Source organism: Artemia franciscana, chromosome 2 (assembly GCF_032884065.1).
Source record: "Artemia franciscana chromosome 2, ASM3288406v1, whole genome shotgun sequence".
Classification (NCBI taxonomy): domain Eukaryota; kingdom Metazoa; phylum Arthropoda; class Branchiopoda; order Anostraca; family Artemiidae; genus Artemia; species Artemia franciscana.
Genome location: NC_088864.1, coordinates 62,526,331 through 62,547,515, shown reverse-complemented (window position 1 = coordinate 62,547,515; position 21,185 = coordinate 62,526,331). Strand labels below are relative to the sequence as shown.

General features: G+C 34.9%; 1 protein-coding gene across 5 annotated transcripts in view; it reads right to left on the bottom strand.

The window, feature by feature from the left end:
• The window catches only part of LOC136043906 (uncharacterized), a 305,479-nt gene that overhangs the window by 18,132 nt on the left and 266,162 nt on the right, over positions 1 to 21,185 (bottom strand). For all 5 annotated transcript variants that reach the window (XM_065728944.1, XM_065728942.1, XM_065728943.1 and 2 more), the window contains 2 exons: positions 15,404 to 15,663; positions 7,002 to 9,454 (listed from right to left, as the gene is read on the bottom strand). In XM_065728944.1, coding sequence (XP_065585016.1) covers positions 7,002 to 9,454; positions 15,404 to 15,663 — 2,713 coding nt within the window. The remainder of the gene's footprint in view (positions 1 to 7,001; positions 9,455 to 15,403; positions 15,664 to 21,185) is intronic.

Below are 21,185 nucleotides of genomic sequence, written 5' to 3'. Positions count from 1 at the left end.
TTTGGTTATTTTTTGGTAATCCTCTTTTTTGATTTTCTTAGTATTGATTTTTTTTTCTTAGCTGCTATCGGTGCGCTTTAAGAGTGGTAATTTTTCGGTTATTTGGTTATTTTTTGGTAATCCTCTTTTTTGATTTTCTTAGTATTGATTTGTTTTTTCGTAGCTGCTATCGGTGCACTTTAAGAGTGATAATTTTTCGGTTATTTGGTTATTTTTTGGTGATCCTCTTTTTTGTTTTTCATAGTATTGATTTTGTTTTTCTTAGCTGCTATCGGTGCACTTTAAGAGTGATAATTTTTCGGTTATTTGGTTATTTTTTGGTGATCCTCTTTTTTGTTTTTCTTAGTATTGATATTTTTTTCTTAGCTGCTATCAGTGCACTAGAACAAAATTGAGAACATACGTAAATTGCTATATATGCGTGCTTTATTATGTAATAACATTTTATTTAAGATAAATGAATAACTAAAGGACCTCATGCTTAAGGTAAATATTACTTCAGAAACAAGCAATTTTGCGATAAGCCTGCATCTGCAACTTGTAACAAAAAGACGAGGTATTCAAATCATTGTATTCCATGATCTCAGAACTATCCATTCACCGAGTCAGACAATGATATTGTTTAGATTTTTCCTTGGGGATGGATCTAAAATTGCTTGAATAAATAGAAAAATTGTCCTTTTTAGCGATTTTCAGCCAATTTGATTCGTATTTTGATCTGAAAAACCATATCCTCAAAATCTCAAAAGTTAAATACGATAGATGGATAGAAATGAATCTCAGCTATGAAATGATAGCAAAGGTTTTATTTTTCGGTAATGTGTTAAAAACATGGGAAAGCGGAAAGAACGGAAAGCGGAAAACGTGAGAAAGCCATACCAAAACTTGTACAAGGAAAACAAACTTTAAGAGTGGATACATACTAATATTAATAATAATAATACATAGAAATCTTATTGAAATTGCAAGAAATAATGTAGTTGTAAGAATTTTGAGATTTCAGAGTCATGAGTCTGAGCAAAGATGGGGGAGGAGGGGAACGCGGAGAGCTTGTATTTTTTTAATCGTCTCAATCTTTTACAAGAAGGAACGTTTTCCTTGCCGTAATCCCGCTTTAAGTTTTCATAATTATGACACAATAATAAGGAAGACGGCAGGCTGAAAATTAAAGAAATACCTAAATAGGTGAATTTTATGAAAAAAGTTTGAAACTATGCTTGAAATTAAATTAAATAAATTAATAAATGAAATAAATAAATTAATAAATAAAAATAATAAATAAATAAAAAATAATAAATAAATAATAAATGAAAATAAAAAATAAACAAATAAGTAAATAAATTAATAAATGAAATAAATGAAATAAAATAAAATTAAATTAATTTACTAAAATATTAAATTAATTGTGAAGAAATAGTGAGAAGGTTGAATCAATTGAAATTCGACGCCCTCTGCTGAACAATCAAACCGAGTCAAAGGAATTACTTCAAGTTTCTGCTCGCCTGTCTTTAAAACCTCGAAAATCGGATACAATCATTTTTCCCCAAAGTCACCAGATCAAAATTCTGAGATAGCCATTTTATTCACCATAGTCGAAAAACCGAATAACTATGTCTTTAAGGACGACTTACTCCCCCGCAGTCACCGTGGGAGGGGCTGCAAGTTATAATCTTTGACCTGTGTTTACATATAGTAATGGTTACTGGGAAGTGTACAGACGTTTGCAGGGGGATTTTTTTTGTATAGGGGGGAGAGTTGAGGAGGGGGTTACGTGGGAGGATATTTCCATGGAAAGACTTCTCATGGGGGAAGAAAATTTCAATGAAGGGGGCGTAGGATTTTCTAGCAAAGTTTTTACTACTGAAAGTAAGGAGCAGCATAAGAACTTAAAACGAACAAAAATTATTACGCATATGAGGGGTTTACCTCCTCGATATACCTCACTCTTTACGCTAAAGTATTTTCTGTAATTTCAACTATTTATTCTATGACCTTTGTGATTCAGAGGTCATTCTTAAGGAATTGGGACAAAATCTAAGCTTTAGTGTCAAGAGCGAGGTATCGACAAGGGTTGAACCCCCTCATATACACAATAAAACATACGAATATAGAAGTTCGTTACGTAAGTTAATTCGTAAGTTATGTATATTTTTTACCAGCGAAAACGTTTGTAAAAAATTAAAAGTTCTAGTTCCTTTTTTAAGTAATCAAAAATTGGAGGGCAACTAGGCCTCTTCCCTAACTTCTTTTTTCTCAAAATCTTCCAATTGATTGTACTTAATTAATATGCAAATTTCATTTTAATTATTTATGTGCGGAGAGCCAAGATCAAAATATGCATTAATTCAAAAATGTCCAGAAATTAAATAAAAAAAACAAGTTTTTTTAATGGAAAGTAAGGAGCGACATTAAAACTTAAAACCAACAGAAATTACTCCGCATATGAAAGGGGCTTTTCCTCCTCAACGCCCCGCTCTTTACGCTAAAGTTTCTTGCTGTTTTAAAAAGTAGAGTTAAGAGAAAGGGTCAAACTTTAGCGGAAAGAGCGAGGCGTTGAGGAGAAAAAGCCCCTTTCATATACGGTGTAATTTCTGTTCGTTTTAAGTTTTAATGTCGCTCCTTACTTTCCGTTAAAAAAAACTTGTTTTTTTTTTATTTAATACGAACAGAGGCTGTTACCTCAACAAGTAGAACAATATAAAACGCTCCCTGTCCATGTGCCTGTTTCGATTACTTGTAGTGGGTCTTGAGATTAAAATTGATTATTTTATGTAGAAATTAGCGGTTATCAATTTCTCTACACATTGCGAGATAGCACCTTGTAGGCAAAACAAAATTACAGAATAAATTTCGAAACATAACATTATTGATGTCAACTTATCAAGACACTTATTTCTGATATATTACTTTACTTTATAATTATAATTATTATAATTATAAATATATATAATTACAATTATAATAATAAATATAATATATGTTATATATTATAATAATATATAGTATAATAATAATAAATATATAAATATTTATATAATAATATGTATAATATAATAATAATATATTAACATATTAATATAATAATATTATATTTAATATAATGTTTAACATAATATAATAATATTTAACATAAAATAATAAATATAATATATAATTGTAATAATAAATGTAGATATAAATATAATTATAATTATTGATAAATCACTTTACTTATTAAACATCACTTTCGATGAGCACTACTACTAAAAACTACTCAAAAATTTGCAACTCTTCAGGGGGGCTATGACAGCCTCCCCCAGTATGGAAATAATAAAAGATAACTGCTTGAGAAAAATCGCTGCTGGTGCGGGAACAAATACCGTTCTTAATCATTATTCCAAGTTGTTTTTTTTTTTTTTAGCGCGACAAGTACAGACATCGAGGGAGCAGGGATGTCCCATCTTCGTCAAGCTATCTAGCATCTTGTTATTGGCTTAACAAAGGGGATTTTTGGTCCCCAGGTGGCATCCTAGCTCCTTTGTACATATAATGTATATATTGTGTAGACTTAATGCTGAATTACTACTGTCCTTATTGGTTTATCTTTGCTACATTCAGACAAAAACAAATAAAGCTGTGTATTTCTTAATTGAAATTGCCAGCAAAACAAAATAGCAGGTGGTTGATTTTGGCTGTGATTCATGAAAAGTTTTAACCTTAAAAAATGCCGCATCATCAATATCAGTTGAAAAGAAGTGTTCTCCCTCCCCCCTATATCTCTTCCCCTCATATAAAGATTTTGGGTACTACCCTGTCCATGGACATAGTGGGTTATTTACTTTTTATACACCTGAGAAATCCAATATTTATTTTTGTAGTGAATATAATTAAGATTTTTTGCAAGTAATGTGATGTGACATTTTCAATAAGCTGTCGCATTGATGGCATTCCCATGTGGCATTGATAGCCCAAGATTTTGGGTTTGCTTTATCAGAAGTTTTAACCTAAAAAATGCCGCATCATCAGCATCAGTTGAAAAGAAGTGCTCCCCCCCCCTATCTCTTCCTCTCACATAAAAATTTTGGGTACTACCCTGTCCATGGACATAGTTGGTTATTTACTTTTTAAGTACCCGAGAAATCCAATATTTATTTTTGTAATGAATATAATTAGGATTTTTCGCAAGTAATATGATGTGACATTTTCAATGAGCTGTCGCATTAATGGAAATCTGTGGCATTCCCGTGTGGCATTGATAGCAGGTGCAAGATTTTGGGTTTGCTTTATGAGAAGTTTTAACATAAAAAACGCCGCTTCATCAATATTAGTTCGAAAATTCGTTAAATAAAAAACGAAAAGTAATAAATGTCGGTTTACAAGGCTATTCAAAAAGTAAAATGTATAACTAGATAACTTGGACCCAACGTTAAATCCATGCACAAAAATAAAAAATTTAATAAATACAGCATAAATATTTTTTCAAGGTTTTTTTTTTAGCTGGCTTTATAAGTTCACTCATGAGTTAAATGTTTTTTGTTTTTTTCGGAGACAAATATTAATTTCCTCTTTAAACCGTTTCCATACTGTTGGGCTATTTGCATAGTTACCAACAATTTAATTTTGGACTGATTCGGTTTCAAGCAGCAGTTGCAGAATTTGATAATCGCAAAGGCTCCTATTTCATGGAAAGGGTGAAGAACCAAGACGTCCCAGAGGTAGAATTAACGTTTAAGTAGCTGTTTTTTTTCTTTTTTTTACAGAGACAGATAGCAGGCCTATCGCCAAACCTTGCGGCAGCAGGAATCGAACCCCAGGCTTCATGTTACCAATCAGAGCATCAATCTACTGTGCTATCGCAAAGTCTTCTATCTAATACATTATGATTATTAGCCACTATCGGCAGTGCTGACCTCCGTTTCATGGCCCTCCAGCCAAGAAGTGCGATGGGGGGCATTACTTTCCCAAAAAAACCTCTTGCTTACCCTCCCCGGTTTCTCTGAGTACCCTCTTAGAGCTGGGTCAACTCTGGCTGAGGTCACAGAGTCACACCAAAGACCCCAGTTCCAAACCAAATAACCAACAGGACGAGGACTCAAACCTCTTTCCTCGAGTACGAAGGATTTCAAGTCTCCACGAACAAAGGATGCCACATTACAATTCTAAATATTTCAAGATTGTTAGAAGGATACGGGAGTTATAAGTTTCATAATTGAACAAGTTAGATTAAGAAATGGAGAACTGATAAACTTAACTTATTTACCCGAAAGTATGGTTTACTTTGTGTTTGGGCACACCCAAGCTTGATTTATCCGTAGTATTTGAAGCCAGCGTCTGGCAACAATTATAGAACACGTGCCTGGGTTACCAAGTTGAATATTATATCTATGAAAGCTTATTTTTAATTTGGAACAAATTAAAGAATAGCCCAAATCCGTCATCTAACTGAAGTTCGACATACAATTTTGCAATTCACTCAGCTAATATACATAGTTTGCTGTGTTGCCAAATTAGGAGAGAATAGCAACACGCTGAAGCGCTGCTTAAGTGCTTAAGCAACTTTCTAGAATTTTTTGGAATTTTCTAATTTTCTAGAATTTCCATTCCAATTTACTTTCTTATTGCATATAATCTTTGAAGAGACGTTTGAAAACCATCGCAAAAGGCTTTCCAACATAGGTGTCATTTGGTGGAGTGTGTATGTGGGGGGGGGGAGGGGCAAGGGCAACGTTGCCCCCACACCCAATAATTTGGAAAATATTATAATTTATTAAATAGACTTAAATATAATATTTAGTGAGAAACCGGTTTATGCGCTACCAGGTTCATTTCTTTTTTTAGAACATAAAATCGGTGTTAAGAGGTATATTTTAATTTTTTTTTACATTAACGTCGATTCGGTAAAAATTGCGATAGTGCTAGTTTTGTTTGAAGTATGATAAGGTAAGTGTACAAAAATATATTCGTGCCATGCATACCAGGAACCGAGAGGCCACCCATGAGTCCTCACCACCGGAAGAGCGCAGAAGCAGGATTGCCCAGTTAATTTTATGTTTACTTAGTGTGTGTGCGTGTGTGTATTGTTCATTATGTCTTCGGTAACGTTTTTTTGAAATTCACAAAGTAGCATCTTTGCAAAATAGTAACTTTTTTTCGTTACCTCCTGAAGAAAACTGTCATATTGAAAAATTAGGAGAGGCCTCCGAATACATTATAAAATAATTTCCCAAAATATATTATCACACAGCTTAGAAACTCATTTAATCTCATATTTTCCAGAAATTTTCTGGGTTAGATCCATTGGAGCCCCCCTCTCTCTTGTTTCAAACTTTCACTTGGCCCGGAAACGGGCTGAAAAACTGTTTGTCCCTAAGTGGATTTGAAGCAATCGAAAGTCCTCAGGCAAAGAGCAAAATAAAAATTCACCCTCCCAAATAAAATCTGGGGCAACCCCCCTCCAAAAAAAAATTTAAGCGCAAAATAGGATCAAAAACCTTTTGAAGTAACAGTTGTTGTATTTTTCAAATTTCCACTTCCTATTACCCTATTATTATGTTTAATCTATGACGGGAAGATTGAAACTATTGTACTAGGCTCCTCAGCCTTTTTTTTCATGAAAAATGAAAAATGTTTCTGTTTTTGACGGCCTCTTTTATTTGAAAATCTTTTGCTTTGTACTCCATCCATCATCGAGTATTGAATAACAGATTATATATTCAAAGATCAAGAGGGGCGTATTAACGAGTTAGTCGCAGTCCATCAACGTATTTATGAGACAACTTACCAATTAATAAACCGATTAACCGATTATTCCCAGACCGAATTAATTAATTATCAAAACTCATGCATATAGTCAACTATATATAGGCTCAAATATAGTCAGTTGGTTGTTGCAAGTGCTTTACTTGCCGATTAACTTATAACGTTAGAGCTAAAAATTGAATTCATTAACGAATTATATATTCAAGCATCAAGTAAGACGTATTAACGAATTAGTCCATCAACGTATTCGTGAGACAACTTACCGATTGACAATCAAATTTCCTGTTGGTCTTAAAGTGACTCCATAAGATGGCACTGAAATGCTTTGAGGTTCTGTAGATTCATCCGTATAAGTTTTGGCAGCAGTCAAATCTGTATAGTTCGCTTCAGGAAGGGTCTTACTTCTTAATCTGACAGCGCGGGGGCTTGGCTTCTCTTTTTTAATTAAAAAAACTTCTTTCTCAATCTTATTTTCTTTTAAATCAGCAACAAGTTTTGCATCTGTTTTCACTTCTGCAGATTTTAGTTGTAAGTTTTCAGGGCTGATATTACCATGTCGAGTAGTCTGGAATGTTTTTCGTTTGGAAATTATTTCAGCTGACGTAGCTTCAGACTCCTTTGTTGTTGACATTGGCAGTTTTGTGGGCTCCACAACAATTCTGCTCTTATCACATTTCAATTGTATAGGCTTCCCATGAACTCGAGAAGCTTCCTCAACATTATTCTGCAATTCAGTCGCTGATACAGTTTTTGGGAGTTCTATGATAACTGTTTTCTCAACCTCTTTTTCCTCTTCATTGCTGATACTAGTATCCTCTGTTTTCGACTCTGTTGGTATTGTATCTGTTTCTCGAAGTTTTAAAGAGCGGCGAGCGAAAACTTGAAGTAATTCCGATGACTCGGTTGGATTCTTCAGCACAGGACGTCGAATTTCGACTGACTCAGGTTCAGGTACTTTAGTATTCCTTACGGATCCTTCTGCGGATTCCGATTTCTTCATCAATGAAGTTCTTTCGGGCTTAATAGGCTTAAGGACGTTAAAATCATCCTTCTTAGTTGTCACTGCTTTTGTATCATTCGTTTTTTCAGTGAATTTCCGCAATGAAGGCACTTCAAATGTGTTAGGTCTTTCACTTTCAATGTTAGAATCGAGACTTAAAGGCTGTGGATTCACATTATCTGATTGAAAATTTGAGTTCTGCATTTCCGAGAATTTGCTTTTTAAAATAAGGCCAAATACACTGCTTTTTAGTTCTAGGTCAGTAAGAAGTGCGCTCTGACTCTCATTCAGCTTATTATTCGTAAATGAAGTCTTTTTTCGTAATACGACTTCAGGAAAAATATCTTCAGAACCATCATCAGCCTTTATCATTTCATTTTCAGTCAATTTTTTAGTAAAATTCTTTTCTGCTTTATCTGAAAACTTCCCGAAAAGCTGGGCGGTTTCAGTTACAATTCGGCTTTTAATTTCAGGTGGATTGAAGGGCTCCAAAAATGACCGAAGAACAACTGGTGTTGTTGGGGTTACGGCTGGAGTTAAAGTTGCAGCAACTGGAGTTAGGGCTTCAAAAAATTCCTCTTGATCACCCACTGTTTTAGGACTTAACGATGTATATTCTGAATGAGCTTCACCGTCACCCTTTCCCTTGACTGTAGAGCTATCAGTGGACAACTGCGGTGAATTGGCCTTTGAATTTGAAATTAAACTTTCACGACTCAAAGTATAGGAGCTTCCTAAGCCCTCTGTGTCAGAGATATTCAAAGAGCTTGAGCCCGTGCTTAAGCTATCATTTGAGTTCTTGTTGATCACATCGTCAGGCAGTATCAGCTGATCTGAAGATTGACTGTACCGATTCAAGCTACTAATAGTCTTCTTCAGACCTTCATTTGAAAACTTGAGAGTTTCAAGTGACCGCCGAATAACATGTGCAGCTGGGTTTGATTCCACCGCCTTCTTAAGTATGAAATCCCCGTTTAAATCAATACCACTCAAACTTTCCGGTGATTTATCAGACTCATTGCTCTTTGCTTCTTTCTCGTTGAATTTTAAAGAATCAAGAGCTAGAGGGGTAGTAGTTGAGCCTCTGAAGCTGTGAACACGTCTTGCTGGACGGCTTGGTAATTCATTACGCGGTTCAAGACTGATTTGCTTTCTAAATTTTGGCAAACTTGGCTCAGTTTCATCGAAAGGTCGTCGTAGATCGTTGACATTCACAGTTGGGAGTACTTTAACCCATGGTCTTACAATTGGCGCATCTTGCGGTTCTTCTCTTGAAAGCTTTCTTGGTTTGGAAGAGTCGGGAGTTATATTGAGGGATTCATAGCCTTTATCTTCAGAATTAGGACTGGCTAATAACGACTTTCTAGGGATAGGAACAGGTTTGGTAATATTTTTACTTCCTTCTCGAATACGGTCGAAAAATGATGCAAAATTTAAAGTTTCCTGATCAACAGAGTTGTCGTTACTATTATGCTCAACATCAGCTGATATTCGCCAATTTTTCACTTCTGGTTTGTTTTCGGAAATAAATGAACTCTTTCTACTCACATCTCGCTCTTTTGGGGGTAGAGCAGGCGGGCTTTTAAGGTCTTGCTCCAAATTTGGTTTTGTTACTGGGAGTTCAGTAGAATTTTTTCTGCTACTTCTTCTACGAGGGAAGAAGCGAGAGAAAATATTTTGAGGCTCAACTGGTGACAACGAACCATCATGAGGATTCTGAAACAAAATGAAAAGTTATCGAAACATTGCCTTAAACCTTATAAAACAAAAAAGGGTATACAAAAATTTAATAATCTTTTCCACAGTAGTTAGGTTCTTATTACCTCCGTAAGATTGGTAAACAACTGTAAAGAGCTTATGAATTATACCATACCAATGAAATGGGGTACGTTTTTTCTTTCCTTTTATTTTTAGTAGATGGATGAAATTTCGGATTTTTCTTGTTCGAGCTTTCAGCCCTTCCCATTTTGGGCCAGCTAATCACGCCGGATCCAACTGTCCATTTGCGTAATTAGTGGTAGACCTAAGGGGCAGAGACACATCCCGCCTGGGGCGCGGTTCATTCTCCAGTAGTTTCCACACGTTAGAAACTTATCAGAAGGATGGCAAATGCCACACGTTAGTAATTGGAGTTTAAATCTTCTTCCAAGAAATAAAAAAAAAAAAAATCATTTGGCCAGTTTTAATCGAGAATTTTATCTAGTACCCTTTTGGCTATATCATAAAAAAAAAACTAATTTAGTGAACAATAGTTCGAAGCATGTGCATTTAAAGTCCAAATGGCAGATAAAATTTTGCGGTTTCATTACTAATAGGCTAACTGTTCCTAATTACGCTGTGATCAAACTAATTGTTCTTTTCAGAAATGAAAAAAAGCAAATTCACACGACTTCTGTTTTCCATGTCAATGAACGACAATGGACATGATTCTCCAAAACTAACTTACTTTGCAAAATAATTACTTTGAGCAACTAATGATTAACATTCTGTTGGGCACACCCGTATCTTCACTTCCGAATCATCGTGAATTTCTCATTATTTTCTTACATTTGCAACATATCCCCCCCCCCTAATATCAACCAATATAACAAATACACCTATCAGATCCAAGTATAATACTCATAGAACTCGTATAAAAGCTTTATTCATATAAAATTAAGAAAATTTGTTATGAAAGGGGAGTGCTTTAGAGAGGTTTGGTTTTCACGAGTATTTTAAACCAGAGAGTCAGTCATACTCGGTTGCCATTTATCTCATATGAATAACCTGACCTTTATGACCCTTAAATAAAAGAACCCAAAAATTTCAATTTCGGTGGGGGGGGGGGGCTTCTCCCTCCTCCAGGGTACAACTCTTAATAGAGAATCATGTCCCTAAATCAAGAAATATTTTGACATTTGTCATATAATATGCACCACAATTCTTTTCACAAATTAAATAAAAACAAAAACAATATTTTTTTTTAACTGAAAGTAAGGAGCGACATTAAAACTTAAAACGAACAGAAATTACTCCGTATATGAAAGGGGCTGTTCCCCCCTCAACAACCCGCTCTTTACGCTAAAGTTTTACTCTTTCTCTCAACTCTACTTTTTAAAACAATAAAAAACTTTTGCGTAAAGAGCTGGGCATTGAGGGGCGAACAGCCTGATCCTACTATAGTTTTCTCTGATAAGCTGAATCTGATGGTGTGATTTTCGTTAAGGTTCTATGACTTTTAAGGGGTGTTTCCCCCTATTTTCTAAAATAAGTCAAATTTTCTCAGGCTCGTAACTTTTGATTGGTAATTCTAAACTTAATGAAACTTATATATTTATAATCAGCATTAAAATGCGATTCTTTTGATGTAACTATTGTTATAAAGTTCCGTTTTTTAGAGTTTCGGTTACTATTGAGCCGGGTCGCTCCTTACTACAGTTCGTTACCACGAACTGTTTGATGAAAAGAAAAGACAATAGAAGCAAATTCTCACACCTTCTCTTTTCCATTTCATTGAACGAAAATTCTCCTAAAATGAGTTTTTTATATTCCTTTTCTTATAAAATACCTTCTTGTAACAATTAATGATTTGCGCATTTAACCCTGTTTTTGCTAAGGTACGTGACACTTCCCACACCCAGGACAAACAAGAAAATGTCAAATAGAAAATGACACAAAGAAACTGCTGATGATTAATTACTTGAAGAATGACTATCAAAAAAAGTTACAAAAAAAGACTTTCTGTTAACAAATGGTAATTTTTACTACTAAACATTTTAAAAGGAAGTAATAAAACGTGGTCAAGTAACATTACAGAGGCTATTGTTATGGTAGTTAGAAACTTAAAATGAGCACTCCGTAATAGAGTAGATCATGATTTTTAATAATATTTAAACGAATAATTGGTATTATTACTACAATAATTTTACCAACTACACAAATTAAATTGATTATTCTTATTAGTACACCGGAAAAAACATAAAGTGTCGCCAATCGCTAGATGGTGGTGAGATATTTTTTTTTGTCGATACTAGCGCCAGCTTTCCAATCTTTTAAGTTAGCCATACTCTTTTTTCTAGGGTAGGAGTTATCTAGTTTCAATAATGTTCCTGACATTTTAAAAGGAAGTAATACAACGTGGTCAAGTAACATTACAGAGGCTATTGTTATGGTAGCTAGAAACTTGAAATGAGCACTCCGTAATAGAGTAGATCATGATTTTTCATAATCTTTAAACCAATAGTTGTTTTCAAACTTAGAAAATATTGTTTTTTATCTCGGATTAGCCTTTAAGTTATATTCTTTCCGTCAACACCATCTAGCGCTTGGCGACACGTAATCTCTCAAGCTTTGCAATCATTCTTTTGTCAGGAACTTATTACTACAATTATTTTACCAACTACACAAATTACATTGATTATTCTTATTAGTACACCGGAAAAAACATCAAGTGTAGCCAAATGCTAGATGGCGTTGAAATATTTTTTGTCGACACTAGCGCCAGCTTTCCAGTCTTGTAAGTTAGCCATACTCTTTTTGGTAGGGTAGGGGTTATCTAGTTTCAATAATGTTCAATCACCATATTCTTTTGTCTAAACTATCTTTAGTCTTATCTCTTAGGGACATTTCAGTATGTTTCGGCAGATGGTACTTCTTCCTCCACCTTGCCTATATCGAAAGGTGTGCCACAGGGCTCCGTGCTTGGACCATTTTTTGTTTTTAATTTATATTAGTGATCTTGTTGATGATCTTCATCCCCATGTATACCCTGTTCTTGTTGCTGACGACAGTTACTTTTTCATTGCTTCAGTGAACCTGCCATCTGCCACTGGGTGTTCTTGATAAAGTAAAGGATTGGTGCTGGTCAAATGGTATGGCCTTCAACAGCCGGAAAAGAGCCATTGTAGATTTCAGGACTCCGTATCGTATGAGAGACGTACAGAAGCCAAACATCCTGACTTCTGGGAAAAATATTATACCATGGTGAATACCATGGTGAATACGCTACCATGGTGAAATTTCCTGCTGTGTATCTTGACTGTTTTCTTTCTTTTAAACTTCATAACTCACACCCGTACCCTCATCCGTCGCCAGTCTTCAATATTGCACCAGGTTAACTCATTTCTTACCCAGGTGTTATGCCTTCTCTTTATTATGATTTTATTTTTCTGCTTTTCATATTGCTGTTATGTCTGGGGCAGTACTAACAAATGTCTCCTCTGCTCACTTCAAAGACCCCAAAATAGGACAGTGAAGGCTACTTTTCTTCTTCCTCGGCTTTACCCTTCCTCTTATCTTTAGAATGATACTAGAATAGATCTGCTGGACCGTATTGCAGATATAAGTAATCTTTAGTTAGCGTATTCTGCTTTTCTAGGTACTCTTCCATCGCCCCTGCAGCAATTTTTTTCACGGACAGGCTCAGGTAGATATTCTTCTTTTTATGTAGTTCTTCTAGACGATTTATTTTGCCAAAGCGATCATCTACAGCAGCCCAGAGGTCTCCTGTATATCAATCAATTCTATTATGGAACTCCATCTCTTTGGATGTCCCTCTATTTTTTTTTGCAAAGCCATTATTTCGTCGGGTATTTCCTGTTTAGTAATCTCTCTCTCTCTCCTTTGTTTTTATTTACCTAATTATTTTTATTGTTTTATTTACTCCTTTGTTTTAGCTACACATCCACCGTCTCTGCAGCAGTTTTTCTCATGGACAGGCTCAGGTAGGTACTCTTCTTTTTTATGTAGTTCTTCTAGACGATTTATTTTATCAAAGCGATCATCTATAGCTGCCCAGAGGTCTCCTGTATATCATTCAATTCTACTATGGAATACCATCTCTTTGAATGTCCCTCTATTATTTTTTGCAAAGGCATTATTTCGTCGGGTATTTCCTGTTTAGTAATCTCTCCCTCTCTCCTTTGTTTTTATTTACCTAATTATTTTTATTGTTTTATTTACTCCTTTGTTTTAGCAACACATCCACCGTCTCTGCAGCAGTTTTTCTCATGGACAGGCTCAGGTAGGTACTCTTCTTTTTTATGTAGTTCTTCTAGACGATTTATTTTATCAAAGCGATCATCTATAGCTGCCCAGAGGTCTCCTGTATATAATTCAATTCTACTATGGAATACCGTCTCTTTTAATGTCCCTCTATTATTTTTTGCAAAGGCATTATTTCGTCGGGTATTTCCTGTTTAGTAATCTCTCTCTCTCTCCTTTGTTTTTATTTACCTAATTATTTTTATTGTTTTATTTACTCCTTTGTTTAGCTACACATCCACCTTCTCTGCAGCAGTTTTTCTCATGGACAGGCTCAGGTAGGTACTCTTCTTTTTTATGTAGTTCTTCTAGACGATTTATTTTATCAAAGCGATCATCTATAGCTGCCCAGAGGTCTCCTGTATATCAATCAATTCTACTATGGAATACCATCTCTTTGAATGTCCCTCTATTATTTTTTGCAAAGGCATTATTTCGTCGGGTATTTCCTGTTTAGTAATCTACCACTCTCTTTCTCTCTCCTTTGTTTTTATTTATCTTATTGTTTTTATTGTTTTATTTATTCCTTTGCTTTAGCTACACATCCACCGTGTCTGCAGCAGTTTTTCTCACGGACAGGCTCAGGTAGGTACTCTTCTTCTTTGCGTAGTTCTTCTCACAGATTTATTTTACTAAAACGATCATCAACAGCAGCTCAGAGGTCTCCTGTTTATCAACCAATTCTACAATGGTACTCCATCCCTCCTGATGTCCATCTATGTATTTCTGCAAAGGCAGTAATTATATGTCTCTCTTCTCTTCTTTTAAAAGGATTTTCATTTACACGTTATATCTCCTTCTAAATCTCCTATCTGTTAAATGTCCTTGTCTTGTTCCAGTGTTCTTTTTATTATATGTGTTTTATAAAAGTATTTTATTTTTGTTTTGTGTGGCCGATTACAAGCAAAGCTTCTTGGGCTTAGTAACCGCTTTACGTTTTTTTTAGTATTAATAAATTGGGTGATTGATTGAAAAGAACACTAAAAAATCCATTTTGAAAAATTCCGATTTCGACGAGGAAGAAACAACAAGAACGGTTCAGACATGCTTGCTAGTGGTTGTTAAAATAAATACTTTAAAATATTTTTAAGTTTTGGGGATAGGTACCTAATAGCGAAGAAAGGAAGAAAAAACCGCACAAAAATAATTTTTATATTTTAATGAAGAAGGATTGAAAAGGACATGGACGGGAGGGGGTAGGGGGTTTAGTTTGCTTTTCGCAGCTATTCTTCAATTATAAACATCAACAAAAAGAAGAGCAATAGGGAAATTGTTCTCGCAAGACAGTGGAACTTTCGCTGAAATAAGGACGCTGAAATAAAGATTTTTCATTTTAGTTTTAATGGTCGTATTTTAATTTAAGTCTCTTTCCTTTAATACATTTATGTTTTGTTGAAGACGGCCCTTGGACATAGGGTCGAAATATTCATTCAAATATAGAATTCTACTGTCTTGCGAAAAGAATCCCCTATTGCTCTTCTTGTTGTTGATATTTATGATGGAAACGGAGCAAGGTCTTTGTCGCAATTTATTTTTCAACTTTCTCACAGGGTCCCATACAGACAGGGTCGGGGACCGGGGCAATCCTTATGAATATAAAAATTTATATGAACAATAAAAAGGAACATAAACAATGCTTATTACCGTCACATCGGCCAGTAAAGAGATTGGAGGGGAAGTTGAACTATTTCTTCGTTGAAATGACTGAATTTCATATTGGAGTCTCCGATCAGCACTGGAGCGGCTTCTTGAAACTCGTGACAAAGGGCTCCTTGGGGGACTTGGACTCCGATCAGTTGATCGTGTTAGGCTTACGGACCTTAGCTTCGGTGTTACATCTGGAGGCTGAGCTGGGATTCGAACTTGAGATGAAGATCGCTTACTCTCTGTGCGTTGTACAGATCCTAAAGAGAGTATGTGATAAAACAGATTTGAAAGTATATGATGTTGATCAATTAGATACATCTAAGAAAATTAGGAACAGACTTCACCAAATTTCTGACGTTTTAAAATAGCCCCTGTATGAATTAAATAAAAAACAAGTTTTTTTTAACGGAAAGTAAGGAGCGACATTAAAACTTAAAACGAACAGAAATTACTTCTTATATGAAAGGGGCTGCTTCCTCATCAACGCCCCGCTCTTTACGCTAAAGTTTGACTCTTTCTCTTCACTCTACTTTTTAAAACAGTAAAAAACTTTAGCGTAAAGAGCGGGGCGTTGATGAGGAAGCAGTCCCTTTTATATACGAAGTAATTTCTATTCGTTTTAAGTTTTAATGTCGTTCCTTACTTTCCGTTACAAAAACTTGCTTTTTTTTATCTAATTTCTGAACGTTTTTGAATCAATGCATGTTTTGATTTTGGCTCTCCGCAGATGAATAATTAAAACGAAATTTGCATATTTATTTTTTTTGGCTAAATGGCTTTCTCGTAGTTTTGATCGAATGATTTTGAGAAAAAAAAGGAGCGGGGGAGGAGGCCTAGTTGCCCTCCGATTTTTTGGTTACTTAAAAAGGCAACTAGAACTTTTAATTTTTTACGAATGTTTTTATTAGTAAAAACTATACGTAACTTACAAATTAGCTTACGTAACGAACTTCTGTATTCTCATGTTTTTATTACGTATATGAAGGGGTTCACCCCCTCGCTCTTTACACTAAAGCTTAAATTTTGTCCCAATTTCTTAAGAATGACCCCTGAATCACAAAAGCCGTAGAATAAATAATTGAAATTACTAAAAATACTTTAGCGTAAAGAGCGAGGTGTTAGGAGGAGGTGAGCCCATCATATGCATAATAATTTATGTTTTTTTTTAAGTTTTAATGCTTCTCCTTACTTTTAGTTGAAAAAACTTTTTCATATTTCATTTTTTTTTTAAATAGTGCTAGAAAATCCTGCGTCCCCTTCATGAAAATTTTCTTCCCCTATGACAAATTCCTCCAAGGAAAGTTCCCCCAACATATCCCCCTCTTATCAACCCCCCCACAACCTAAAAATCCCCCCGAAAACGTCTGTACACTTCCAAATAACCATCACTATATGTAAGCACTGGTCAAAGTTTGTAACTTGCGGCCCCTCCCACGGGGACTGTGAGGGAGCAAGTCGTCCCCAAAAACATAGTTATAAGGTTTTTTGACTACGCTGAATAAAATGGCTATCTCAGAATTTTGATTTGGTGACTTTGGGTAAATAATTGGCGTGGGAGGGGGCCTAGGTGCCCTCCAATTTTTCAGGTCACTTAAAAAGGGCACTAGAACTTTTCATGTCCGTTAGAATGAGCCCCCTCGCAAGATTCTAGGACCACTGGGTCGATACGATCACCCCTGGGAAAAAAAAAACAAACAAACAAACAAATAAACACGCATCCGTGATCTGCCTTCTGGCAAAAAATACAAAATTCTACATTTTTGTAGATAGGAGCTTGAAACTTCTACAATAGGGTTCTCTGATACGCTGAATCTCATGGTGTGATTTTCGTTAAGATTCTGTGACTTCTAGGGGTTGTTTTCCCATATTTTCTAAAACAAGGCAAATTTTTTAGAGTTTCGTTTACTATTGAGCCGGGTCGCTCCTTACTACAGTTCGTTACCATGAACTGTTTGATTTATTCATTGAAAAAAAAAACTTTTCCGATGTGAGCAGCAAAGTTGAAAGTTGTCCGCACAAATTTTTTCTGTACCCAAATATCGTTTTTAATATCCATATATCGATATTGACATTGAATATTGCCCAAAACAAACATGCAACAAATATCTATAAAACTAGCTAAAATAAACTGACTGGGGACATTTCCAAATATTTGTGGAACTTGAAATTATATTAGTTTACTGAAAACACACACGAAAAGATTTGTATATAGCATAAACGTAAAGTGTTTTAGGATGTTTTTCTGTGATTTTACTTCGCTGAGCTTGTACGACTTGTAGACTATTATTTGATAGGCGAGTGTGAAGTGAAGGTATCCGAGTACCGTTATCAGACAAATTCGAAAAATCATATGATAGCTTAAAGCTTGCCATGACATAAGCAGAAACAATTAGATTTCTGGTTTTAAAATAAAAAATAATAATAATTTACTTCTAACCCGCTAATATAAAAAGTAAATTGCACAAAAATTACGGAAAGAGCATAGATTCAAGAACATGAAAAGGTAGCAATTAACTTGCGTTGCGTCCGACAGTTTTTTGGTACGCATCAGTGAGAAGAAAAAAAACCTTTGGAAATATCTCAAGTATAAAATCTGAATTTGAATAGGTCTCTATCTTAAGTTTTTTTCCTAGTTTTGTCTTCTATACTGCAATACATTTCGGTTTCAATATTTTTGTCCAACCTAATACCAGAGCTAGTGAGAGGATGGAGGGGGGAAGGTGTTACAAATAGACAATACAATTTAATCAAATTGTCGGATAATTTGCCACTAATTTGCAGAGACAAAAAAAACTGGAGCACCAAAAAAGGACACGGAGTCATCCGCACCCCCCCCCCAAGGTGCAGCAACAAATTTTATAACATTTACAAATTTAATACAGATATAAATTCAATAGGGGTATACCATATAAGTATGGTGGTGTGGGGGACCTTTGGCTGGGTGCGATTTCGGAACGTCGATTCTAAACCAGTAATTCAATAGTTAAAAACAAATCTCCCCACTCGAGATGTGAAAACTTGTGAACACGCCTGGGATATACAAAAAGGAAAAAAAAATATGATTTCTAACGTTTTTTGCAAAATAATTTTGACAGTTCAGCTAGTTCATATTAACAACTGAAAAAAAAAATTAAATGAAAAAGTAACACCGTTCAGGAGACCCAAAAAAGGTCGCTCAGTTTTAAATCTTTTTTACCATTTAGTACTTCAAAACTTAAAACTGAATTGGGAAAATTAACGGATCTGTCTGCTAATCGTCAAAGGCTATAAAAGTAAATATTGTACTAGATAAGACAGATTGTTTTTTACCAAAAAGGAAACAAAAACTAAACCTATCCTGATTCTCCGAAAGATATGATTGTTTAAACAATTAAGACTCGACTATCACTTGTTTATCTTTGGTCCTTTATTTTCACAGTTTAAATCCGAGATTAACAAAATAAGCATGACGCAATTTAACTTTATAAAAAAACAAATTTATTTCTTGAAAGTGTCACTTAAAAAAAAAAAAAATAGAAGATATCAAAAACGGTCTCCATAGACCGCTCAAAAGAGCAAAAAAAATATACACAAAACAGCACAAAATCTCCTTTTTTGCACAATAAGGCAATTACTCTCGAAAGTAACGGATTGCAGATCTTTCATTAAATTTATTTTAGGAATTGCCCTTGCCATTGCCCTGTAGTGGCGTGATGGGTTGATGCTCTGCAACCCAGGGATGGCTCCCCGCTGTAGCAAGGTGCACTCTGGAGGATCTGTATCCTTTTATCCTATCCTCTACAATTAAAGTTTCAAAATGGTTTAATTATACCCCAAAAGCCCTGGGATTTGTGAAACAAAAATTCTCAGGAAAAGTAGTGTCGGGTCGATCAGGACAGCACTAATTGTTTTTTTCTTTCTAAACAATAAACTACTAAACAAGCAACAACTAAAAAATAAACTATGAGAGGTTTCTCCCCACAATTTGTTCCCCAAGATGTAAAAAATATGTTTTCTTACAGAATAGGATAACTTCAGTCTGTGAATTGTAGATCTTACATCTGGAAACATGTACGAAATCAAACAGTTCGTGGTAACGAACTGTAGTAAGAAGCAACCCGGCTCAATAGTAACCGAAACTCTAAAAAACGAAGTTTTGATACCAATAGTTACATCAAAAGAATCGCATTTTAATGCTGATTTTAAATATATTTCATCAAGTTTAGTCTTACCCATCAAAAGTTATAAGCCTGAGAAAAATTGTCTTATTTTAGAAAATAGGGGGAAACACCCCCTAAAAGTCATAGAATATGAAAAAAAAATCACACCATCAGATTCAGCGTATCAGAGAGCCCTACTGTAGAAGTTTCAAGCTTCTATAAAACAAAAATGTGGAATTTTGTATTTTTTGCCATAAGACAGATCACGGATGCGTGTTTATTTTATTTATTTTTTTATTTTCTTTATTTCCCTCAAAAAATTTCCACGCACATATTTTCCACAAAGTCACCGGATAAAAATTCTGAGATAGTCATTCTGTTCAGCTTAGTCAAAAACCTAATAGCTATGTATTTGGGGATGACTTAATCCCCCCCCAGCCCCCAGGGAGGGGCTGTGAGTTACAAACTCTGACCATTGTTTGCATATAGTAATTGTTAATTATGAAGTGTACAGACGTTTTCAGGAGGACTTTTTCGCATTGGGGTGGGGGTGGGTCACAGGGAAGAGGTTACGAGGGAGGATATTTCCATGGAGGAATTTTTCACGAGGGGAGAGAATTTTCATAAGGGAAGAGAATTTCCATGAAGGGGCACAGGATTTTCTAGCATTATTAAAAAAACAACGAGAAAATAAAAAAAAAAATTTTCAACTGGAAGTAATGAGTAGCATTAAAACTTAAATCAAGCATAAAATATTACGTATATAAGGGGGTTCGTCTTCTCCACAATACCTTGCTCTCTGCGCAAAAGTATTTTTAGTAATTTCAACTATTTATTCTAAGGCCTTTGTGATTTAGGGGTCATTCTTAAAGATATGGGACAAAATTCAAGGTTTAATGTAAAGAATGAGGTATTGACGAGGGGGCGAACCCTCTCATATACGTAATAAAAATACACAAATATAGAAGTTCGTTACGTAAGTTAATTCGTAAGGTACGTACGTTTATTACTAACAAAAATAAAAAAAATCTAGTTGCATTTTTAAGCAACCGAAAATTGGAGGGCAACTAGGCTTCATCGCCCATTCCTTTTTTTCTTATCAAAATCGTCCGATCAAAACTATGAGAAAAAAATATGTATAAATTTCGTTTTAATTTTTCATGTGCGGTGAGCCAAAATCAAAACATGTACTAATTAAAAAACGTTCAGAAATGAATAAGAAAACAAGTTTTTTTAACTGCAAGTAAGTAGCGACATTAAAATTTAAAACGAACAGAAATTATTCCGTATATAAAAGGGTTTGACCCCTCTTCAACGCCTGGCTCCTTACGCTAAAGTTTGACTCTTTCTCACAACTCTACTTTTTAAAACAATAAAAAACTTTAGCGTAAAGAGCGAGGCGTTGAAGAGGGATCAACCCCTTTTATATACGGAATAATTTCTGTTCGTTTTAAATTTTAACGTCGCTCCCTACTTGCAGTTAAAAAAAAACTTTTTTTTTATTTAATCAAGTTTAACGGGTCTCCTCTTGCAATTAAGCTTTAATCTGTATTGACTTATGCTACACACAAATACCCTGGGGTTTGTTAAAAGGCATGTCTAACATTTTTTTTTAATTCTAAGAAATATATAGATGTGTC